The following is a 25,983-nucleotide window of genomic DNA, read 5'->3' on the forward strand; positions in this document are numbered from 1 at the left end:
CCTTTACAAATGAATAATATTAAACATCTTTGGTTAGTGTGGCTGCAGGAGAAAAATCTTAAGTCCATATCAAGCCATTTTAACATTCACTGCTCTGCCTTCTCTGGGGTCATGCATTCCTAACCAAAGTACTAGCAAAACAGGAGGGCTACCAGTTCATCGCTTTCCAATATTAAATACAATGGGAAAACACTGATTCATTTCAACAGTAAAAAAAAATATGTTCCAAAATCTTTATTACACACTGTACAAAAAATATTGCACTTTTAGAACACATAATAAATATATACAAAAGTATATTACATGTGTTTTAATTTAAAAACGGTATAAACAGAGAAGACCCATGGCTGATTTGAAAGCTAGGGTAATAATCCAGCCAAAGGTAATTGCTTCTAAGTCCACTGAGTTCAATGGAACTTAATTCTCCCATTGGCATGAATGTGTCTTAAAAGAGTTCGCTTGCATATACAATCAGCAGAACTGGGCAGAAAAGCTTTTCATAAAACTGCCTTTTCAGTCTATGGGGTTGCATTTTATATGTTCCCTACATGTTATAAAACCCCTGGATTCACCATGTCAAGAAGCAGGCTTCAACCAGCCTGGCTTTCCCTCTGGCATGTGGTCTATTTGTTGGTTAATACTAGGCCTTTGTAGGGAGTATTTTTTCATCCACGAAATTCAGTCCATTCAGAACGAAGTGGTACAGTCCAGGAAAAGTTTTACCACTGAATTCCAATAACTGCACACTGGCTCCAAGTGCTAGTCTTTGATAAGATCATGATTCCTTGCAAGTCAGCGGAGGGTAACGCTAACCACAAAACAGGTTTGCTATCCACTAGCACTAGTTTAACAGTTAGTGAGGCAAAACCACAGTGTATCTGTGTAATACAGTTAGGACAGAAACCAAAACTTTGGCTGTTACTTTACTGAACGACTGCTATAAGGCCCAGTTGAATGAACCACACCTTCTGACATTTGCACAAAAGCCCGCAAATGAAAATGATCAGAATATCCTCGGCTATAACCCGAACACCAGAAGAGCCTTGTTAGCTCAGACCTAGAGTCCGTCTAGTCCATCCCAGTTTCCAACAGTGGCCCAACTTCGGAAAGCCCATAAGCAAGGCAACCATCTTCCCCATCCCCGGCATCTGATAATCAGGGACATATTACAGCTGGACTGACCTATTGTGGCTTACAGCTTGCAACAACAGCTTTGCCCTCTGTGAATTTGTCTAATCTCCTTTCAAAGCTAAGCCAATTGCTATCACCCTGTCATCTGGCTATGGTTCTTTGATCTGTCCTGAATGTATCACCAGTATCATTATATTACCCCATCCTGCCCCAGTACTAGAATTATGGGCAAAAACATTTCTCTCTCTCACCACCTATAATTTCATAGACTTTCCTGCCCTCCTGCTACTTCACGATCTTTCCACCCCCCTGGTAAATTATGGCTGCTCTCCCATACCTTTTGGAGATGGAGTGTCCAGAATAGCATGCCATTATCCTAAATCTTGGCACATGTATTTCCTATTTCACATTGTTCTCATTTCTCAAACGCTGAAGGCCAATCGCCTTTTCTTTTTGCTGGACTTGCACACATAATTTGTAAGAGTTTAAAAAAAGAGCTACTTCAAGTCTGTCGTATTGAGGATTTACTGGCATGCCATAACTCTAAAATGCGTACTAGTCAAGAGGAATGAAACCCGATTGAAGCTGATGCTTAACACATGTCTGTCTCAATGTATAACAGCTCTTTCTGTTTTGTTTTTTAAACTTTCCAGTGACTGGAAAAGTATAGACCATTTCTTCAAGGCCAATCCAGCCTGACAGACACATTTGGCCAGAGGTCCGCTTTCATTTCCCATCTGACAGCAGAAGAGAACCGTTCTCAAAACATAAAACCTTCATTCCAAGCTCCCATATAGATTCATATTAGACTAATCGTGCCCTGGCTTTGATCAGATTCCAGTGAGACTGAAACAGACGCCACGGGAACCACTCCCCAAAATGACACCTCATTGATTGAAAAACAGTCCCGCGGCAGGTCTGAAAATCATAAAACGGCATGTACGTTGGCTTTCACTGCAGGCACTTAAACAAAGGAAGGAAAATGAACGGGGGATCTATCTGACAGCTAATCTTCATAAAAATGCAGCCTGCGATAACATTGTGTTTGTCAGACGTTCCGGAAATGCAGCTATTGGCAAAACTTTCATAAGTCACAGGCAGCAATTTCTATTAGGTTTCGGTACTGTCTAGAAATGGATCAAAACCAGGAAGGCATTGTAACAAGTAAAGCAGACTGGCCGCTGCATTCCAATGTTCTTCAAAAAGTGACGTAAGCTAAATTGTGTCTGGTTTGATACGATCGGGGTATTGCCCGAGAGCTTCACAGCCAATGAGTTTTCCTTCTGACGCTGTTCAAGTTGTAATGTTCCGCAGATAAGGGCCAATGGTATTCTTTTCTCAACATCCATGACAGCTTCCATTGCAAGAAAGAGGAAGAAATCAAATGAAAAACACACGTCCAGTCTGGAATATTCCTACGTTTTGCTTTTTTTAGTCAGTCCCGTACTACTCATCAGTCTTTATGATCCGAAGCGCTTTGGACTGAGAAACAATTCTCTTCCTGTGATATCTTCCAGCATGGCATCATGAGCTTCCCGTAGAAGAAAAACGGTCTCCACATGACTGACAACACCTTTGTCTGTAGACTTCTATCGAGCACAATTTTAGGTGTTTTACAAAGGTACAGTAGTGAGTAGTATCCTTGCATTCACCTTCTGGAAAATACATCGAAACATTACAAGAATTGAAAAGAGGATCGTTACATAGCATCACAGACACTTTGATGCTCATTTTCCTCCACCAGCACCTTATCGTGCATAGCGCTAGATCTACCGAAAACATGAACACACTCTCTGCTCACTTCTTGCGTCTTTTACAAAACAATGGCGAGTAACCCGTAGGAGACTCAACTGTAAGCAAGCGGCATTCAAATGAACTAAGGTCCAGTCAATGGCCCCGTTTAAATCTAACCCAGGTGTTCCCTTGCTTTCTATTTCTTCAGCTGAATGGAGGAACATTGCTCAATAATTGTCAGGGAGGGAAGGTTTTGCTCAAAGCCTGGCTTATCAAGTTCCTTCTAGAGTTCAACACCACTCTCTAAAAGCAATTCCTGCCGAGTGAGCAGTGGTTTCTTACAAGAAAAATAATAAGTGTTTACATACTGTCACAGGAAGTGACATTGCAGTGTCGCCAGGTCACCGGCCTCTTCCTCCATGCACAGTATTGATCTGCTATGGATCTCTTACTTCTCCTGTGGATGCAATCAACTTGGCGCGACTGGAATCCACTTCCACAGTCCACGCTGCAAGGTCTCCAGGGACCTGTCCGCCAAAATACGTCACATTTCTCTGTAGAGCAGTTTCTTCTAACAGACGGCCTGAGAGGGGTGGAGGAGAAGAAGAGAAACAAAAACGTGGTTCGAGATTGAGTCCAGCAGATTCTGGAATTACTAGATTTCCTGCAGCCGAAGAACTGTAGGACCGCTTAATTGGTATCAATTAGTGGAATTCAGCGGCACCTTCATCTACTGCTGCTTTGACCCTGGAGGGTGGGTTCACTCGCATTGCCCAAGTGACAGGAAAAGCCGTCTCTCGCACACAGTCCCAGCCTTACCTGCCTGCCTCCTTCCTGCAAGTAACAACAATCAGGGCCGGATATAGGGGGGGGGGCAGGGGGGTAGTCTGCTCCCGGGCGCCGCCAGGGAGGGGGCGCCGGGAGCAGCTCCCAGCTGCCGGAGCACGCAGGCGGCAGCATGGGCAGCCGCGCTGCCTTTTGCTTGCCCTGCGGGACAGGGGGCGGCCAGCTTGCAGTGCACCCCCTTTCCTGCAGGGCAGGCAAAGGGCAGCACGGGCGCCCACGCCATTCGCTTGCCCCGCAGGAGAGGGGGCAGCCGGCCGCCCCCTGTTCCGTGGGGCAGGTGCATGGCGCGGGCAGCCTCACAGGCTCCTGTGCTGCCTTTCGCTTGCCCCGTGGGACAGGGGGCGGCCGGCTTGCAGTGCACCCCCTGTCCTGCAGGGCAGGCAAAGGGCAGCGCGGGCGCCCACGCCATTTCCTTGCCCCGCAGGAGAGGGGGCAGCCGGCTGCCCCCTGTCCCACGGGGCAGGCGAAAGACAGCATGGGGGGCTGCAAAGCCGACCGCGCCATTTGCCTGCGGAGAAGCGAATGGCGCGGGCGGCTTCCCAGCCCCGCACGCTGCCTCCGGCGCCGGCGCTATGATGTCACCAAAATGACGTCATCACACCGCGTCGGGAGCGCGCGCGTGCAAGGACCTACAAGCGTTGCCCCCGGCGCCGGGCACGCTAGATCCGGCCCTGACAACAATAACAACAACAACATTCAATTTATATACCACCCTTCAGGACAACTTAATGCCCACTCAGAGCAGTTTACAACATACATCATTATTATCCCCACAACAGACACCCTGTGAAGTGGGTGAGGCTAAGAGAGCTCCAGAGAGCCGTGACTAGCCCAGGGTCGCCCAGCTGGCTTCAAGCGGAGGAGTGGGGAATCAAACTCAGTTCTCCAGATTAGAGTCCCGCGCTCTTAACCACTACACCAAACTGGCTCTCCACCCATGTGCAGCTCCACCCCGCACTCACCCTGTCCCTGGGCCCTCTCTGTGAGATCTTGCTCCCACCCTGCTTGCTCCTCAGCTTCTCCTTTCTTAAGGGTTGCATCCACACATGATTGAATATTGCCCTATTAATGCACCAATGGCAGTCATTTGCAACTTGATTGTCTGATCCACACAGGAAAACCCACTTGCACATGGTTGCTTTTGTTCTTCTAGGGACACCCTTTCCTAGGCTCTTATTGCCATGCCTGAGGGCCTAACCAGATGTTCTCTCTGCACACATCTGCCTAGAAGTATCAAGAAAGAAGCACATGACATGATACTGATTGAAAGAAAGAAAACTTGTCGAGTGCAATTCCCATTTGGCAGCAGCGGTACCTTTTCCCTTCGTCACAGTGCGAGAATGACAGCGCCGATCCATTCCGATGCTGACACCGAACGAGGCGGTGTTGTGAGCCCACAGCATGGCCGATGCAGCGGCCAGCACACTGCCAAGGAAGGGGATAAGGCATGAGAACGGTGGAGGAGATGCATCTCCCATGGCAAGACCCAAATCATGAAATCCACATAGACACTCATCTACAAGTCAGCTCAAAAAGTACCAGCACTCCAGAATCCAGAAACGGAATCCAAGACAAGGCATGCAGACAGGGCTTGTTGGTGTGAGAAAAGCCCCCACTGATGAAAAAAACGAATGGGCTGCAATTGAGGATACAACGAAGAGGGTAGCAAGTCCTGACATTCGCCCCGGACAGTTCGGTCATCAGGGGTAGACTTACCCCCCCCCCACCAAACGGATGAACACATGAAGCTGTGGGGCCATGGCTCAGGGGTACAGCATCTTCTTAGCATGCAGAAGGTCCCAGGTTCAACCCCCAACATCTCCACTTAAAAAGACCAGAGAACAGGTGACGTGAAAGACCTCTGCATGAGAACCTGGAGAGCAGCTGCCAGTCAGAGTAGAAAATACAGACCTTGATGAACCCATGGTCTGCTTCAGTATAAGGCAGCTTCATGTGCTCAATCAGAGTCTGATCCTTCAGGGCTCTTCTTATGTGTTTATGAAGCTGGCTTGTAGACCATGGGTCTACCCAAGTCAGTATTAGCTACTCTTACTAGCAGCAGCTCGCCACAGTCCCAGGCAGAAGTCTTTCACATCACCTATTTTTAGCTGGGATTGAACCTGGGTCCTTTTAGCTGGGATTGAACCTGGGACCTTCTGAATGCAAAGCAGATGTTCTGCCACTGAGCCACAGCCCTGCAAAAGGTGTCCCCAGAGTCTACCTTGACTTGCGACCATATAAACGCATGGCTGCAAATAATTTGCGTTGAGAAGCAAAGAGGGTCCAAATCTGCCCTTTGCCTCCTGGGAACCCAACGTGTGCCACTTTGGGAAGAAAAGGCTGGATCTAAATGCAATAACTAAATAAACGACTACATACATATATGGGCATGGGAATCACTGGCAATAGGAGCAAGGGCCGCCCATCAACTGTGACAGTGTCCCTCCCAACCATGGGGGTCATGCATTAGGTCTCTGAGCACACTGCATCTCACTGTGGCAGGGGAGGGCAGACTTCATGTTTCAGCGAGCTGCTTCATTCTTTTCAAGAGCTTGGGGAGCTCCAGGCACAAAATGGCAGTTCAGTGGGTGGGGCTAGTCATGGAAATAGTGACTTGGACAAAAACTGCAGTGGTTTCAAAGCAGCTCTGCAGAGTTCTGCTGTTTTCCCAAAGCAAACCACCACCACTGCCATTCGAAATTGTATGTTCCTTCTGGCTTAGTGGTAGAACATCTGCTTGGCATGCAGAAGGTCCAGGGTTCAATTCCTGGCATCTCCAATTAAAAGAATGAGGTTGTAGGTGAAGCATAAGACCTTTATCGAAGACCCTGAAGAGCAGCTGCCAACCTGAGTAGACAATACTGACTCTGATGGATCACTTGTCTGATTCAATATAAGGCAGCTTCATGTGTTCAATGTTTTCCCTGAAAGAGGCAAATAGGAGGGGGTAAGGAGCCCATTGCACATTTGTTTCCCATTTGCAGCAAGGGTGCGTGTGTGCACTCCTGGAAGAGGAAGAAGGGTGGATGGGAAAGGGCACTGGTGCTGCCATTCTCCCCCTGAGAGTAAAGGGGTATGTGTGTGTGCGCGCACGTGTGTACGTGTGCCTCCTCATGAAAGAGCAAGAGAATGGAAGCTGCTGTGGTAGCTAGGATCCCGGTGCCCGCCAGTTTACCTGCTTGCCTGCTGGTCACTGGTGACTGACGGGAGATTTTGGGCCGCCTGGAGATCACCTGCCACTAGGAACATTCATGACATCTGTACTCCCACAAGATGCAACGACACAATTTCTGGAAATGCCGTTGTTGCGCTGGCCAGAGGAGTGCTCTTGCGTGAGTTGTTTGGGGCCAATTTTGGGGCCAATTTTGGCCCCAAATGGGCCGACTGTCGAAGAATCGGCCCCGCGCAGAGCACAGGAATGCTCCCGGAAGTGACATCATCACGTTTGTGCCAGGAAGATTACACTCCTGGTAAGTATTGGGTTTTCTCCTCCTGCTGGGACCTGGGAACCTTAGTAGTAGCTTTAAAGGGAAGTCATTGACGGCAACAGTTCTGGTAGAGAGGTGGAGAGCTACTTTTATTTGCCTGGAGAGTGACCATCACTCCCATGTGGCCTTCTGCCCACCCCTGCCCTGTTCAGTACTCAGGCCCTTCATGGCACCCTACTCAGGAATAATGTCGGGCATCTGCTACTGTTTTTAACAGCAGCCAAGTGAGGGATTGTTCTTTTTTTCTTTCTTTCCATGCTCGGTGTCATGATTAATTTGACAGTGATGTTTAAAATTCAAAACATTTGGCTGCGGTTTCCATGGAGAGGAACACGTTATGATTAAAGCTGAATAAATATTTCAGCAGAATCTCTCAGCTCGAACAAAAAAAAAATCGCCTCAGCGTTTCCAATCACTCGACTGCACAAAAGGGAGTTCCTTGGGGCCGATCCCAAACGTCCTCCGTATCTGCATGAGGCCCAGGTCAGTCACTGCTTCTGCCAGATGGTCTCCCCTTCTGGGAAAGGAGTTTCCCTCTTCCTGCTGTCCTCCCACAAATGGCTTGCTACTAAGTCCTACTGCCGCAGATTTACCTTGTTTTCGTTCTGCAGCTGATAACTGTGGAGCCAGTTGGAACTGTACAGGGGACCAAATTTGAACCCGAGGACTATTTGCTGCCGGACCCTAGTTCTGCTTTAGCATCACACCTCTCACCGTGCCAAAAATGTTTCTGTTTAGCCTGAACTTTCATTTTAGAATTTTGCAATGGTAATATTTAATCACTGCACAATGCTTTGGGGGTGCTTTTGTTTGTTCGCTAGTTTATTGGCTAGTCGTTCATCCTCCTTATTTATTGTAATTGACTGATTCAATCTGATTGTAAATCACCTTGGGGGGCAGTAAAGGCAGAAAGGTACAGTTATAAATGAAAAGAAAATATCAATTTGTCTCTCCCTAGCTATATTATTAGGCACTGCTGAAGGGCAGTCATGATTCAAGTCAACAGGCTTTGTTTGGAAAGCCGTATTAGACCATGTTTAGGGGCAACCACGCTAATACAGGGCCTAACATGTGGTACAAATATGATAATTAATTACCTGACCCCACGGATGAATTATCCATCCTGTACAGGAATGTCCCACACAAGGTTTCCTTTCCAAAGGCCGTTCTCGGTCTGCACAGGCACCTGGAGGCACCGTTATAGCAACACCGTTGGCTTTCACTTGCTTGCACACTCTTTGCCGCTGGCGAAATCCACGGCCACACGAAGCAGAGCAGTCAGACCAGGCAGTCGTGGCCCACCTGAGAAGGAAAAGGAAAAAGGCGACCCCAAAAGCAAACTAAATCATTGTCAAAGGCCAAGCTTCATTTTTTTAAAAAAAGGATTGTGTGTGAGCTATAGTTCAGCAGTAAATCCCAGGTGTCTCCAACAGTTCAAGGTTCACAGCTATCGGTTGTTGGGAAAGGCCTTTCTTTTGCCCAAGAACAGAAAAGCAGTGGCCAGACTGACCAATAGTCTGTCTCGGTACAAAACAGCTTCATGTGTTTACATGTCACAAGTTATAGGGATGGCCAAAGTCAGCCAATCCAGTATGCCTGGAACCTCCAGCCAACCAGTGCACCATACTAGCTGCTGCTTAGCAGTAACAACAAAATCAACACCTTGATCTTCATCTACCAGATGGTGGAGTGGCTGTTGGCACCATGCCTTGGCTAGACATTAGTCACCCAGAAGAAACTTTGGTCTGATTCTGCAAAGCCACTCTTAAGGTTCTTTTATCACAACAGAGGCTGGCAGGCTGGTTTCAGAGATGATTTAGTTCACTATTAAGACACCCTCATTTAAAGAGAGCGTGATTTCAAATTCTTCGCAGGGTTTGATGTATAAATTGGAGAAGGTGCTTTGATGCAGATTGTCAGGGGCTCCGAGGAAACCAATCAAGGAAGGAAAAGTAAAAAACCAACAGGCCCTTAAATTCTCCTGAGTGGAAGACAGATGTAATACACAAAAAGAAGATGAAGCAGTTTCATCACATGTGGTGTAAACTAAGCTTTCTCCTAGCTTTGCAATTAGTGTGACAGACAAACAGGTTGGCTAATCAAACGTTGGTTTGTCCCTCTCTTCATGTTGGCTACTCTCTTTTAAAATATCTGCATGCCACATATACACCCATTCATCCTTTCTTTTATTTAAAATATCCTTGTAAAAATTTTTAAAAGGAGTTCCAAAAATTAGGAGGTGGGTTTGTGATATCCCAGACGGTGGCCAGTAGGTGCTCTCCTGATTCTATCCATTCGGTAGAAACATGCACTGTTTTACTTAGCAGTGAAAAGACTCTGCCATTCTCAGAAGAACATCTGGCAGGCAGCCCACTGAACATTATTGTTGGAATCTGTGCAAGTGTCCTACACTCAGTTGTTAAAGAGTAAAATTGTTGTTCTGTTTGTTTAGTCAGATAGCTAGTTAGCATAGGACCACTTAGGCTTTGAGAGAAGTTCCAGCCAGAGAAAGTGGGAGTCTTTAGTCTTAATGAGGGAATCTAGGATTGTCTATTGGATGAGCCAGTTTATTGGGGGGCAATTAGCTAGCAACATATACTAAGGTTTTATTCCTCTTTGTTCAGTCTGCTACAACACTTCTACTACTTCACTAGACCATGCAGTCTAAGCTTTTCTCTCTCTAGTACCTAGTTGAGACTATCAAGATGTAGTCAGAAACTGTTTGTTGTTTTTCCCATCAAATGTACCCTTTTTACCCTATTATGTAGTAAAGTATTTTTATAGAGCTAGAGTCACAGAAGTCTGTCTACTTATTTTCGCTGTGCTATTATCAAACTCTGCTACTCTGCAAACTTATTATTATTATTATTATTATTATTATTATTATTATTATTATTAACATTATTATCATATCTCGTTGCTGCTGCAACTACCAACAATTATTAAGCCAACAGTTCCCCCACCGCTACCCTAGTCTTCGCCATGGCTTTTGTTGCAGGCTCGAACTCAAATATTGTGCAGAGATCAGGAATTAAAATAACTGTAAGGGATTAACGGCATTTCAGGTTTTTTTAAAAAAAGAAACAAATATAAACACTGGAAGACAGAACTGATGGAAGGTGTGTACCTGGCAGGACAGTCACGGATACTGCAAGACCGGTAATTTATAGTTGGTTTCTGACTCTCTTTACATAGCGACTTGTTCACTCTTTGCTCCTCCAAATTCACACAAAGCAGTCTTCGGACCTGAGTTCCTGAGTTCCCACAAGTGGAAGAACAAGGGATCCAATCGCCAAGTTCCCATCTATATTCTGTTGGGAAGGAAAGCAACAAGCAGAGGGGAGTGAGCAGAAGCAAATGGGCCTCCACCATTTTGCAATTTAAACGTGTATTACAGTTCTCTACCTGAATCCCACACCACTGCTCCATTTAGCAACTGAGCATGGCCCAGCCTAGTGGTTGGAAACACAGAGAGCTTTCCCAGGGACAGGGAAGAAGGAAAAGCTGCAGGTAGATAAAGATTATTTTGGATGGTGGGTGGGAAGGTGAGAAGAAAGCAGGAAAAGGGAAGACTATGGCCGCTTTTAGGAAAGAGAAAGAGGAACTAGGGAGAGGAAAATCGAAGGCCCCCCACAAGTCCTTGCAGGCTCCCCACTTTTCAGTTTTGTTCTCCGCACAAGCACACAAACTGCACCCAACATCAAAAGCTCCCATCACCATTATGGTACTCGTCAAGAAATCTGGAATACCTGAATTATTTGTCAAGATGAAAAAAACCCTACATTTTTGTTTTAAGTCAAAAGCACAGTCTATACTAGGGAGTGATACTCTAGCAGTTCTGCTTGGGATTGCAGTCGAAACGGATCCTGACACTGCTCAGACAGAACATAAAAGACAAAGTACTGTGCAAGGTTGACAGATCTGTCCGCGAACACAGGAGTCACAAGTTCTTCGGCGGAGGGGTGGGGAGCGGAGGAGAGGTTGGTACCATAATACCCAAGGATAATTGATCGCTCCCAGCTGTGTCCACAGCCGCATTCCCACAGCACATAATGAATTCTTTAACTTATTGGTTTTCAACATTTCCTTATTACTTCTGGCTTTCTTAAAATAATACAAAAGAGCCCCTTTCAAAGTAGAAACGGTTAAAATTTAGCAAGTGAAAGTGGGACTTGGGAGGACTGCGTTGTTTATTTTACCACGGAGACACTATACAGTGGGGCTTTCCACAGCACCCATCATGCAAAAATCACCCCTTTAGTTATATCAAGGTATTTATATAACGAAACGCCTCCAAGCACACTTTCTCCCACAACTGGGAAAGAACAGCCTCTATGAAAACACGGAATGAAGTCACTCGCTCACAGCATTCCTTCCGTGCTCCTGCCACCTGCTTTAAAGGAGCTGGGGGACTAACAGCAGAACCAACCACCTTGCCCTCTGCACCACTGTGGTTATTTACCAGAGCAGGGACCCGCTGGACTCCCCTTAGCTGTGGTGCGGCACCACTAAAGCAGAAGGCGGGAAATGGTACTGCAGCTACCAGCTTAGGCAACACAACAGGAAGAAGCCAACAGGTTTCCACCATGTCCTACCAAACTACAGGGAGGGAGAGTTTTTCCCTTTTCTGCTGCCACACTCAGCAGAATTGGGAAATTGTCTCCATCCGCATTGTTTTTGCACCAGGAAAAAAGCTCGGGAGAAAGACAGGAGCTTTCCCTCCCTCAGCGGCAGATTTCTGAGCCCATTTGTGTGGGATTTTTTAAAAAGAAGCCAACCACTGAGGTGATGTATATCAGTACAGAGCACAGGTTGGCTCCATGGAGAACCCTTAAAAGAAGTAATGTGTAAAGTGACTGTTAGAACTGCAGGCATGCATCACACAGCCTGTTGTGTTCCTTCTCCCAAGACACAGACCCCTCTAATAATGAACTGAGAAAGAACTGTCTGCCTAGACCTTCTCACAGCTCATGTATCCATCAGATTCAGAACCTGAAGAGAACTTTCTTGCACACTTTTCTGAGACAAATGAGGGGAAAGAAAACCAGATGCACACCAAAGCCACTAGCACCTTAGAAACCAACAAGACTTCCAGAGGGTACGTTTTCGAGAATCAAGTTCATTTCTTCAGCAATCTTGTTGCTCTTTAAGGTGCCACTGGAATCAAATCTTGCTCTTCTATGGCAGACAAACATGGCTACCCTCTTGAAATTACGGACTCCGCAAGTGGTTGTGCAGACCTTTCACTATCCCCCAAGCTAAAGCCCAATGGATTTAGATAGATGTAACTCTGTTTCGGACTGCTCTGTCAATTTCCTAACAGCCCCAGCCGAGGAAGGTCAAAAGTGTGACTTGAGGTCATAATATGCAGGTGGACTTAATATTAGAATTATAGATAACTACATTGAAACTAGACGTTATAGCCTGGTACTCCAAATGACATCCCTATATCTAAGTAGTTTTGCCCTCCGCTACAATGCTTACAGAAATTCACCACAAGGTAGGATAATTTAGGCCATGAGTCTCAATGAACCACCAGCAATACCTAATTCGATCAAACACGGGAGAGGGGAGGAAACTAATCATGATGACATCCTGTCATATATATATATATATATATTTTCTGTAAAAGCAGTAAAATCTCAAAATACTTGCAGACGAAACATGATTAAACATTAGAATCTTGTCATGGAATGTTCAACAAACCTTCCTTCTTGACATTTACCCAAACAGACAATGGCTTGACACTCGATGATGTCCAACATCCGTATTGTCCAGCAAGCCGATCAGAGACAACGTTCACCTCTAGGATGTGGCCTTGAACCAGAGTTCTGTGATTGAAGCCGAGAATTTCTTCAATGGGTTGATTTTTAAAGGACCAGTGAATGATGTTCTTCATACTGGGATGTACAGGACAGCCTAGGAAGCAATGGTATTTTTAGTTCATTTTCATAATAGACTGGGGAACTTTTGAAAATATAAGTTACAGATTTTTAATAACTTTTAATAAGTAACAGATTTAAGAACCTAGGTAGATCGGCCAGAGTTCCAGAGACCTATTTTCCACAGTGGCCAGAAGGATGCCCCTGGAAGGCCTACAAGCAGAACACAAAGATCAAAAGTCTGCCCTGGCTGTTTTCCACTGGGGTACACTGCCCCTGAACATGGAGGCTCCATTTTTAATCATCGCTAATAGCCACGGACAGACCTATCCTCCATGAATCTCCATGTAGTGATAAAGCAGCCATCACAACTTCCTTCCTTTTGTCTGGTCTGAATATATTGCCCTCCAATTTCAGTAGGTGTCCCAAAAGCAGACCTTTGGATGTTCCTATTTTTAGTACTATTGCCACTTCCACCACCACTACCACCACCACCAAGAATAACTGGAGAGCTAGTTTGGTGTAGTGGTTAAGAGCGGCAGGACTCTAATCTGGAGAGCCTGGTTTGATTCCCCACTCCTCCACTTGAAGCCAGTGGAGTGACCTTGGGTCAGTCACAGCTCTCTCAGAGCTCTCTCAGCCCCACCCACCTCACAGGGTGATTGTTGTTGTGGGGATAATAGCATACTTTGTAAACTGCTCTGAGAGAGTGTTAAGTTGTCCTGAAGAGTGGTACATAAACCAAATGTTATTATTAATATATATTACCATAAAGTTGCAACCGACTTATGGCAATTCCCTCATGGAGTTTTCAAGGCAAGAGATGAACAGAGGTGGTTTGCCCACAGCAGGGAAGGGGAGGTGAGAACTCCTCTAAAATAGACACCCAGTGGCCCCTTAGACTAACATACATTAATTTCAGTATGAGTCACCGCTTACTTCTTCAAATACGTATTGTAATAATACGAGAATCCTTCTTTATGGTGAAAGTTACAGGGGAGGAGGAGTTAAGGCAGAGGGTTAATCTTCGTGAGTCTTTTAAGTGTAGGTTTACCATGTGGGAGAAAAGGAGACATCTGTTACAGAAGTTTAAGCCTGGGCATGGCCAGAGGCATAAGCCTTAGGAGTGAGCTGAGATAGGTTTAAGTTATTGGCTCTCAGCCCCTGGGTCACAATCAGGGCAGAGGTTCCAGGATCCACCCAGGAAGCCGGAGTATTGCATTGTTAGTTTTTTCTGTTGGTTTAGATCATATTTTTGCATTTTGTAAGCTGCTTTGATCCCTCCATGGGGAGAAAAGTGGGGTACAAACAAACAAAGGCTTCTCCCATTCAGATATTAACAAATACATTCGGGGAACATACCAATCCGTAAAAGATCACCAGGTATCACGCTAATGTTTGTACCGCTTGCAGATGCCATGACACGCTTTTTCCGACTGCTGCTGGAGGTCTTTGGCTCCTGAAAGCTGTCACCTGGGGGAAAAATAATTACATTACAGTGCTTTCCAGGATTGAGCAATGGGATGTTTTCATTGTAACAGCCCGACATTTTCAAAGCATGGGGTAAGAGAACATTTCAGACCTATCTGTCCGTATGAATTCTAGGGCTCAGCCGAATTTTTGTGAGTTTTAGTTGCTAAATGAAAAATGCACATTTTATTTATTTATTCATTCATTCATTTCAAATTTGTATTCCGCCCTCCCTGCAAGCAGGCTCAGGGCGGATAACGACATATTAAAAATACAATTAAAAATTCATGTTCATTAACAGGATGATGGACAGCCTTCACAGGGAGGGTTTTATACACCCCTTTTTTCCAGGCTGGTGGAGGCCCAGCTTCAGCCATATGGCTGGCGGAACAACTCTGTCTTGCAGGTCCGGCAAAAAGATAGTAGGTCCTGCCAGGCCCTGATCTCAGCAGACAAGAGTGTTCCACCAGGTGGGAGCCAGGACCAAAAAGGCTCTGGCTCTAGTCGAGGCTAGGCGGGCCTCCTTGGGGCCAGGGACAACCAACAGATGTTTGTCTCCTGATCGGAGTGTCCTCTGGGGAATATATGGGGAGAGACAGTCCCGTAGATACATGTGGAAAATCTTGTGTTGTCAAGAAGGCATGGGGGGGGATCACAACACTTATTATTTGGGGTCCAGATCTGGGGCCCAAAGCACGGTTTTGTCTTTTATATTTCTTTTACAAACGTTTTAATTGTAAACAGCGCCAAGTGCACTGACAAAAGGCCATACACAAAATGCAGTAAACACGTGAATAAATAGGTGCTGCTTTGTCTTTCCAGCTCAAAACTGGAAAAGGGGATAACCTCAGGAGCCCATGCCGACCCCTTACCCATTACAAATAGAGCAAAACGGGTGTTACATCCGCAGACTGACTTGCAGCCTGTTTCCAGGCTCAATAGAAAGTGCTGGTTTTGACCTTCCTAACCCTTAACGGCTTTGGCCCGTGGTCCTGGCAAGCTGACTTTCCGCTTGTATGTTGCCGCCTGCGCTCTGATGAACCAAGGGGGTTCTTGTTGTGGAAGCTTGTATTGCCACAGGAGCACTGAGTGGGGACCCATTTAAGGATGTTTTTGACAGTCACCCCTACACTGCAAAGCTCCCTTCCCTGAAAGCTAAACTTTGCTCTACTGCTGAAGGCCTTCTAAAGATTAATAAATACTTCTTTTTTTTCAATCTGGGAAAGCCTGTGAGGGAAAATTGAAGGGGGGTGGAGTTATCCCCGAGTTTTTAGCTCTACCAGATTTTATCCTTTGATGCTTCTCAATGTATCCGTTTTTTAAAAAATGATTACTTTTATTGTATTTTATGTTTCCTTTGTGAACTACCTTGCCTGGGCATGATGCTCAGAAAAGCAACAAACATATCAATGAAACAAACAAAGAAAATTTTTGACTTTGCACTTGCCAGTCAGTCGAAGAAAAGTTTTGGATGAAGCTTTCCCCAGAGGATTGGTAGCTACGCAAGTATACATCCCAGAATCCTCAGATGAAATGTTCCTCAAGAGTAAGGAACCATTCACTATTGTAAAAAAATGATTTCTTGCAGAACTTCCGTTCTTCAACCAAGTGACATTTGGAGGGGGAACACCTGGAGGGGAAATGCAAAACACAAACATTTCAACTCAGATATACCTACTCCAAGGCCAGTCTCTCTAAAGTAATACTAACTGCTACTAATGAGAGGGAAAAGCAAAGTTGCTTATAATGCGGATTGTCAATGTGTTAAAGATTCATCAACTGAAAAACTAATCTTGTTAACCAACGGAGTATGGTCAGGACTTTTAGCTCAGGTGTGCCCTTGAATCCCACAGCCAGCTGCTTTGTTAGTTACAGTCCAACCATTAAACATTTCTTTCCGATTCTCTCCAATACACAGCACATGTCAAGGACCTGCCAGTACCTGCCAGCCATCAACATCAATTACAGAAACATTTTCTATCCAGCAGTGCCAGTCAAAGTGTCCATTGTTACCTTTGTCTATTATCTCTCCACTGGACACAAAAGGAGTCCAGATGCAATAGGGAGGTTTAAGATATTTTGTCGCCACAACCCCCAGTAAACCCATGGCCTCCTGGGCCATGCTGACAACAGTCAGGCCCAAGCTAAGTTCCTGCAGAAGTGCTGGTCCCCTCCTTTGCCACTGATGGCTGGGAACAATTCAAGACCCATGAGCCCCCTTCCTCACTGCACCACCCCAAGCAGTCGCCTGGGTGGCTTGCCTGGATAACTGGCCTTGCAGATGCGGTTTCTTGCATACAGCATGCGCACTGACCACTCTAGGATACTAGAAGAGTTGAGCTCCCATGGAGACACTTCGAAATATAAGCCAGGCCAAACACTAATTTCAGTTCTCTCTTTTTCACAGATCATTTCTCAAAATTGCTTTACAGGCAATTTCTTCGTGATGTGGAATGATCCTCAAGAAAGGAAACTTCGACAGCTCAATCAGAAGCTTAGCGCTTTTCTGTTCACACCTCAGGTTTTCTTCTCGGTGTAATATAAACCAGACAAAATTTGTGGAGCTAGCTATTTTATGGAAAAATAAAAAACGTCGATCAAAAGACCATCAGAAAGTAACTGTTCCAACAGGGGAAGCAGCCTCTGGTCTTAAGTGAGGCCGTTTATTGCAGAGTTACTGTCTTAAAGCTTCAAAAAGCCTGCTTTTCCATTGGTTTTAAACAAACTAATTAGCAGCGTATTACAAAGGCCAAGTGATATTTAAATCGTGGCCTGGCAAATGCTACAGAAAACCAGCTGGCAGAAAGATCTTTTGAATATGGGAAGAGCTTTTGGTTCAAGGTACGGCCCCTTTTTCGTAGGTAAGAACTCATCTCGCTTTAGCCACAGTTCTGGTATCTATTGATAGCTTTCTCAGCTACAGTGAAAAGTTGAGAAAATGACACAAGGCAGATGGGTTCATTTAGGGGAGGCAGGGATCAATAGCATCTAAAGATACCCTTAGCAATGTTAGTGGCAAAATTAAAATTCTGGTGCAGTTGCACACCTTGAAGCCCCTGCGTTCACCATGATTGCTCACTTTGAGCCCCAATCCTGAACATACTCTGGATCGAAATGGACCAAGGGTTGAACCCAATGACTGCTTTCCACTGAGTGAGGGAACTTCCTCTGACAGAAGTCCTCATGTCAGAAGAAGACTGCAGACTTAGAGTCTCTCTATGTGAGACTTCTTACACGAGGATGCTCAAGTGAAGGGAGACGCAATGTTAGCTGGGAAGCATAGTTTAAATGAAATCAATTTTACCTCTCTACAGGAGGGTGGCTTAAAAAGAGCCAGCAGAGATCTCTCCTCAAGGAGTTTGTTAATTTCATCTTCTCCTCCCCCAAGCTCTGTCAATTTCACCTCTCCTTTGAGGTGAAATTAACAAACCCTCTGAGGAACAATCTCTGCCTGCTCTGTCTTTTTAAACTACCCTCCCGTAGAGAGGTGGAATTGACAGAGCCTTTGGCGCTGTCTTTTTAAACTACGCTTCCTGATTAACATTTCGTCTCCCTACACTTGAGCATCATCGTGTAAGAGGTCTCGTGTAGAGAGACTCTTAGAGCCAAGCTACAAGTGATGAATTGCACTTGCCTGGCAAGTGAACAGGCTCACTTGATCAAGTGAAGCACAAGTGAATGGCAAGTGAACAGGGAGGAATACACATGAGCCTGTTCACTTGCCAGGCAAGTGCAATTCATCACTTGTAGCTTGGCTCTCAGTGGAAAGGAATCACTGGCTCAAGTCTGATGTTTTTTCACTGAAAGTGGCGGAACCTAATGGATGTACACTCAATGCATCTGATGAAGTGAGCTCCTCTGACTCATGCAATTTTATGGCATTAGCTTTTAAGGTACCACTGGACTGCTGTTTCATTGTGCTGCTACAGACTACCCTATCCGATCTATATGCAGAACATATAATAAGGAAAGCTGGATTAGATTTAGAAGAAGATGAAGTGCAAATTGGTGGAAGGAACATTAACTAATTTGAGATACAGATGCTACCTTGTTACTGGCACAAAACAGTGAAGACTTGAAATGACTACTGATGAAGGTTAAAGGAGAAAGTGCCAAAGTAGGATTACATCAAGACGACAAAAATAATAATTACTGAGGAACTGCACAATTTTAAGGTTTTACAATAAAGAAATTAGCTTCAAGTGGGAAGCCATGCTAGTCTACAGTAGAAGAGCAAGACACGGCTCCAGCAGGACCTTAGAGACCAACTAGATTTCCAGGGCCTGAGCTTTTGAGAATCAAAGCTCCCCTCATCAGATACAAGGATTGGAAAAAGGCAGGAGTCTTTATAATCCAGGCAGAGGGTTTTGCCAATTAGAGAGTCAAGAAGATAGCAGGAATACATGTTGTAATTAGCTTGATTTTGCAGGGGTTTTCTATTCCTTGGCTCAATCATCAACCAAAAGGGAAACTGCAACCAAGATCCTTAAGAACAACAACAACAACAACGTGCTTATATACTGTCCTTCTAGACAGATTAATCTGTCCAGAAGAGCCGTATATAAGCACAGTTGTTGTTATTACTATTACTACTACTACTACTACTACTACTACTACTACTACTACCTGACTCTGCGAGGTCACATTTCAAGGCTATTTTTGGACAAGTCTACTAGGATGGTCTGTTTTCCTTGAAGTCTCTCTTCTGACCCTGACTTGGGATCACCCTGAGGCCCTGAGCAGATTTAACATTTCTGCATTTTCAACACAAGACATCAGAAAATAAATTACATTTGGAGCCGGTGTTTCCCATTTAAATATGGCCCATAATCAGCCATCTCATACAGCCTCCAAATCTAATTTATGAGAAGCAGTCCTCCGCCCCCCACCTCCAGCTTGTTGATTTGCTTTTCATTACACAGCTTCCATGTAATTTATCTTGGAAAGCTGCAAAGCCCATTTAACGCCAACAATGTGAGGTACTGCCAGTTTTGTTTGTATTTATTGCCGCCTCCTGAGCTATGTCACCATGAGTTTGAGCAGTTCTCTGGTGAGAGATTTCTTATAGTACAGCTGAAAACCAGTGAATTAGCTACGCAGTAGAGCTGCATAACAGAAGGGAGGCCAAGACAGATAGATGCTTCCCCTTCCTTCCCCCCACCCCCATCCCCAGAGTCTCTCTACACAACACATCTTACATGGGGACGCTCAAGTGTAGGGAAATGCAGTGTTAGCCAGGAAGCATAGTTTAAAGACAGAGCCGGCAGAGATCACTCCTCAGAGGGTTTGGTAATTTGGAGGGTTTGGAGAGAGAGAGAGAGAAAAGGCAGGAATGCTGGAGAGAGCAGGTTGTTGGAACAGCCCTAGATATCCAAACAGACAAAACCAGAATCTGTCCCTAATGCAATCAGGGCAGGTGGACTGCCTGCCACTTCCACTTCTCTTGCTATGGCTTTGAGTGACTCCACATGAGGCACTGCAGTACATGGATGGTGAAGTTTCCCACCTGAGCAGCCCCTGACCTAGTAGAACACTGCCTCCAAAGCTCTTTGTTAACTGTGGCCGTTTCCACACATCTTACCTGCCTGCGGAACATCGCATGAAAGACCTGGAAGACGGCGTCTTCTCGTGTGAAATTGCACCGGGAAGATGCTGCTATCCAGCAGTTTTGCATGAGAAGATGCTGTCTTCTGTGTCTTTTGCAAGATGTTCCGCAGGCAGGTAAGACATGTGGAAACGGCCTGTATCGATCTTTGCTGCTTTCTAGGCTGGAGGAAGAGCCTGTGTTTGGGTTTTTAAAAAAGCTTTCCTACAGTTCTCCTTGCATGACACCTTTCTTCTGTCTCTCATCATATTGAGTCAGGGCTGCCAATTCCCCCCCCCCCCAAAATCTGGACTAGCTCATGTTCAAGTTGTAATTCAGAGACTTTGTGCGACTAGTGTATGGTAAAGCCAAAGGGAACCTAGCTGGGGTCGACAAATGGGAAAAACACACCATCCAACTGACTGAGACCAGCTTTAGGGTGCTTCTCTGGAGGGATAGTGAAGGTTACCAACTCCAGCTTGGAAAATTCGTGGAGGTTTGGGAGCAGTGCTTGGGAAGGGAGCTTGACAGGGATGTGATGTCATAGCATCCACCCTCCAAAGCTGCAGTTTCTTCCAGGGAAACTGATCTCTGTAGTTTGGAGACCACTGGTCATTTGGTTGGCAAACGTAAGGACCATGGGCAAGAGAAGAGTCCTGGGGAATGGAGCCAGATGTAGGGAAATGGGGAGGACTGCAATCCTATTTGCTGTTGCCACTTTGCCCTGGGGCATTCTGCTACCTTCCATTCAAAAGAGTTGGGTGGGGGGAGAGATGGACCCATGCAGTTTCTCTTGCTTTGTCCCTTGTATATATCCCACTGTTTTTATTTAATTGTTCTCCTATTTTGAAATCCAGCCCTGCTGCATGCTGATTGGGTTACCAACCTCCAGATGGTGGCTGGAGATCTCCTGGAATTACAACTGATCTCCAGGCCAAAGAGATCAGTTCCCCTGGATAAAATGGCTGCTACAACAGGTGAACTCTATGGGATTATACCCCACTGAGTCCCCGCCTCTCCCCAAACCCTGCCATCTCCAGGCTCCACCCCCAAAATCTCCAGGAAATTTCCCAACCTGCAGCTGTCAACCTGGTTTGTAAGCATTATATAGTCACATTTTATGCATTACATGCTTTTTAATGAATTGTTCTCCAGTCTGTAATCCTGCTTTATTATTATTTTATGGTTCTTGTTGCATTGTTTTTAGTTGTGCTATCCACCACAAACCTCAGCAAGAAAGGGGGAATATAAATAAAGCAAATAAACAAACTGAAGGGTGAAAATGGCTCACAAGGACTAAACGCTGTGTGCATGCAGCACAATTTAAAGCATGCACACTAAAAAAAAAAAGTTAAAATGCAACTGGCTTTGACTCAAGAGTTTTGACAATGAAGCTACATTCCCGGCTTTTAAATAAGAAATTCTGGAAACCAGTCCCCCCAGAGGGCAAAATCCTAACTGTGGCTTTGTGTGTATGTTTGTGAGAGACAGACAGTTGGAAACTTTCCATCCAATTTGACATATGATGCTGTTCAGGGCTTTTTTTCTGGGGAAAGAGGTGGTGGAACTCAATGGGTTGCCCTCGGGGAAATGGTCACATGGGCTGGTGGCCCTGCCCCCTGATCTCCAGACAGAGGGGAGTTGAGATTGCCCTCTGAGCCATGTGTGGAGGGCAATCTCAACTCCCCTCTGTCTGGAGATCAGGGGGTGGGGCCACCAGCCCATGTGACCATTTTCAAGAGGTTCCGGAACTCCGTTCCACCGCGTTCCGGCTGAAAAAAAGCCCCGAGGCTGTTGCACTAACCACACATGTTGAGATGATAGAAACAAGAGTGATTGAACTGTGCATCTTATCCCAGAAAACCAAGCAGAGGCACTTTAACTGTATTCTTCAGAAGTGAAATTAATGACATTAAACAAATATAACTTTCTAATACTGTCAAAGTGCACAGGGATACTTCCATTTCACCTTTTTAACCTGAAGTTTCCTCAGTTGCAGCAGGACTCAGTTTTCAGGTAAATGTCGTGTGCAAAGGAAATATTTTCTACCTTAAGAGCCTCAGAAACCATCAAAAAATGCACAGCCTGTGAGTGCATAGAAACATCATGCATCTATTTCCTCCAAAGCTTTGCACTACAGGGTGCCAGTAAAACGAACAGTGTTGAAAAACACATTTCCTCCAACCTTAAAAGCTCAATAACATATTACATGCTATAAAAATCTTGGCATACTAACTAGTTACTCTGAAGGATTCAGGTTTTTTTTCCTCAGAAAAATTTCCTGTAAGTCTGTAGAATACTCTTTATTAAAAGCCTATCTTACATAGAAATATTCCAATTCTGTATCACCTTTTTCAAATTCTGACTTGAAAGACACATCAATTTTTCCATGAAAGGGCTTTGTGAATAGGAAATAAAAGACGTCTGGACTGGGCAGTATAGCTCATGGTTAAAAGAAAAATTTCAATGAACAAATTGGCTACTAAAATTACTGGAATTACTAAAACTACTGGAATTAGTGCAGGAACGGATCCAGGTGAATTGTGCCTTAAGTAAAAATGGCAATTATTTCAGTAAGTTAAGATATCTAGGAGAATATTCCACTGTAACAAAAGCTTATAAGCATAACTGAGATGTAATGTACACTATCCCACCCCCACCCTCACATGGTTCCACGTGGCTACCTGAAGTATCTGTTATATATTGACATATTTCTTCTTTTTTTTAACCAGCAGGTGGCAGACCATGCACATCGTAATACATATATTTTTTAGAGTATTTCAGTTCAGTTTCATTTAATACTCCATTCTCAAGTTTTCAAGAATTTTTTTTAATGCAATTGTATCCACCAGTGATACTAACAAAACACTACTGGAAATTTTAATGACATTTTTACCACTTATATTGACTGAAAGAGAGGTGAGCAGAAAATAAGTGAAGTATCTGCCTGAGGGCCAAGCTACAAGTGACGCCTGACACAGGCTGGACACTTGTCAGCTTCCCTCAAGTTTTGATGGGAAATGTAGGCATCCTGGTCTTGCAGCTCGGCTCTCCGACTACTGTCCAATGGACTTTTCAACTGTCACTTGTCCAACATTCCGCCAAGATGCCTACATTTCCCATCAAAACTTGAGAGAAGCTGACAAGTGTCCAACCTGTGTTATTCGTCACTTGTAGTTTGGCCCTCTGAGAGAGAAAAAGACACTAGATAAGAGGTAGAACTAAACATTTTCTTAATTTTATGAAAAACTCCCAACATTGATTGTATGTACTATGATGTTTATATTGCATTGTTTTATAATTTTGTAATTCAGGTTTGTTTGGTTTTGCATTATTTGCCATGCCTTTTCTAACTTCATTGTTTTTTGCACTGTTTATATTGCACTGTTTTCATTATATTGCTTTGTCATTCTGTAACCCTCCTTGAGTCTCAGTAAGAAAGGGGGACTACCAATGAGGTAAGTAAGTAAATAAATAAATCATGTGAGTTACTTGTAAAAGAATGGTTATCTGTTCTAGACACAGGTGCTTTAAAGATGCTTTCAGCAACGGAAAGCATTAATTACTGGAATAGAAATAACTTCTTACCGTCCTCACAAAAATGGCAAATGTTAGGTGAAATCTTTTTCAGTGCACATTTTGTTCATTTAAGCAACCATTTAATGATTGACATGATAAGGTAGAGAGATAAGGGGCATGTTAACATTTGCATACATCATCTTTCTGTGATCTAGGACAACTCCAAGACATCACATGATATAAAAGGGATCCGCAATAACTCAATATGAGCATAAAATCTAACTATCGAAGCTAGTCTTCAGAGAAAGCAACTGAAGAACATGTCTGAATCAAGGATATGGTACACTTATTAAACGGCCAGTAGAGGATGCTGTATGGAAGTTCACCATTCCACAGCTTGGTCAGTTGTGAAAATCTGGCTGTACAGCTAAATGCCACTCCATGATTATTTTTCCTGATCATTTTAAAAACAGGATTCAGCTGTGGGAGATGCAATTTAAAGGGGAGGGGGTGAAATCGAGGCGGGGGGGGTGGGACTATTTCACCCTTCCTCTCCATGATGTTCTCCAGCAAAAAATTGCCTCCCCGCATTATTTTTACTCTGGTAAGGAAGACTGAGTGATGAGAACCTGTATGCCCCACATCCCAGCATGGGCAGAAGGCAGCTGGTTGTTCAAGGTCAGAGTAAAATAACCCCTCTCCCTTTTAAAATCACACCTCCCCTTCTCCAAATGCCTTGTTAAATATATAAAATTGGGGGGGGGATAATCACCAAACAGCACAAAATGCAGTTCTTCCTTTGAACATAATGCACAGTTCGACCTTAGCGCTGCTGTGGGTAGGCAACGCATGGTTGCAGTCAACCTTTCCATCACGTGTGGTCAAATTCTTAAGCAGTTGGGCAGGATGACGGAGACAAGTTGGATCTCCTGGGACGGTGTGGCTGGCTGTGTGGCTGGCTGTGTCACTCTCTCCTACCAACTGCTTGGCAACTTCTAAGATGGGAATTGATTACTTGAGAAGGACAGAGTGTGATGGATTCATACATGGCCAGACTTTGGACAGCACAAAAACCTGTGTTGCTAGAGACACAGCTTTGGGTTCCTTCGTGGGATGGACCATGTGGACTCCCAACACATGCAATTGCCCTGTGGGATGGGAAGGTTTGGCCTCTTCTATCAAAACAAGGTCCCCCTCCCAACCCTCCTGCTGCAGCAATCTGCTTAGACGATCTATGAAATGTTAATATTTTGTTGAGGAGTGCTGCTTCTTTCTTAATACATTAACTTTACTTCTCGAGAGGGGGCGGAGCAACGCTTGGAAATGGTGGCTGCTCCTTTCTAGAGCTCTGGGCCCGGCCTGCTTCCAGCCTCAAAACAAAGCCATAAAAGCATCCTGATATGATGGGAAAGACAGGGGCAGGTAAGCCAAAGCCTCCCCACGCGCAGTCAGCCACAGTTAAAGCTTTTTTTGCCCCTGAAGAAGCCAAAAACTGCAATAAATCTTCAGCAGAAAACGGAGCTAAAATGGCCGACGGGGAAAGCAGTGTGGTGGGGTTAACAAAACAAGAGTTCTCAAAAGCTATCCAAATATTGGAAAGCAATATTATTGCCACCATTTCTGAAAAAATAGATGAAAAGATAAACAGCAGCCTAGAGCCCATTACAAAGCAACTCAAGGACATTAGTGAAACTATAGCTGCTGTTACTCAAACAGCTGAAAAAGCCCTTGAACTAGGGATTAATCTGCAAAAAGATTTAAATCAAACCCAGCAAATAGAAGAAGCACTATCAGTGAAAATAATCGACTTGGAGATGAAAATTAAAGCTAGAAATCTGAAGATGAGGGGTCTCCCTGAAAATGAGGAAGAACATACAGAGCTTCCCATTTTTATAATGTCCTGGCTTGCAGAAGTACTCCAACTGGAAGAAGGGGTTGCTCCCAACATTGAAGCTGCTTTTAGATTGGGATCTAGGGCAGCAAATAAATCACGCCTGCCAAGAGATATTTTGGTAATCTTTGGAGACCTACGATCAAAAGAAAAGATTCTAAGAGAGGCGCGCAGACGTGGATATTTGCTCTACAAGAACAAAGAAATTCAAGTGTTCCCTGATCTGCCATCAGAAATATTAAAAATGCGCAGAGACCTAAAGCCAATTACCAATGCACTTGCAAAAGCTAACTTGAAATACAGGTGGATTGGATCGACTTCCAAGCTCTCAGTGCTTCATGATGGAAATCTGATTGTTGCTAAGGATTTGGAAGAAGGACATGCTCTATTAAATACTTTGAACCTCACTGCTGAGCATAACCCACCTTTGAAAGATCT

General features: G+C 44.7%; 1 protein-coding gene across 1 annotated transcript in view; it reads right to left on the reverse strand.

Annotated features, from left to right (window-relative positions):
* Positions 1–83: 83 nt before the first annotated feature.
* ADAMTSL3 (ADAMTS like 3) overlaps positions 84–25,983 on the reverse strand; it is a 200,124-nt gene continuing 174,224 nt past the window's right edge. The window contains exons 23-30 of the mRNA XM_055002297.1: positions 15,999–16,181; positions 14,444–14,554; positions 12,906–13,118; positions 10,327–10,510; positions 8,297–8,501; positions 5,027–5,136; positions 3,234–3,448; positions 84–2,786 (exon numbers count right to left, since the gene is read on the reverse strand). Of these exons, the coding sequence (XP_054858272.1) occupies positions 2,656–2,786; positions 3,234–3,448; positions 5,027–5,136; positions 8,297–8,501; positions 10,327–10,510; positions 12,906–13,118; positions 14,444–14,554; positions 15,999–16,181 (1,352 nt within the window). The 3' untranslated portion in view covers positions 84–2,655. The remainder of the gene's footprint in view (positions 2,787–3,233; positions 3,449–5,026; positions 5,137–8,296; positions 8,502–10,326; positions 10,511–12,905; positions 13,119–14,443; positions 14,555–15,998; positions 16,182–25,983) is intronic.

Source organism: Eublepharis macularius, chromosome 18 (assembly GCF_028583425.1).
Source record: "Eublepharis macularius isolate TG4126 chromosome 18, MPM_Emac_v1.0, whole genome shotgun sequence".
In the NCBI taxonomy this organism is placed as follows: Eukaryota; Metazoa; Chordata; class Lepidosauria; order Squamata; family Eublepharidae; genus Eublepharis; species Eublepharis macularius.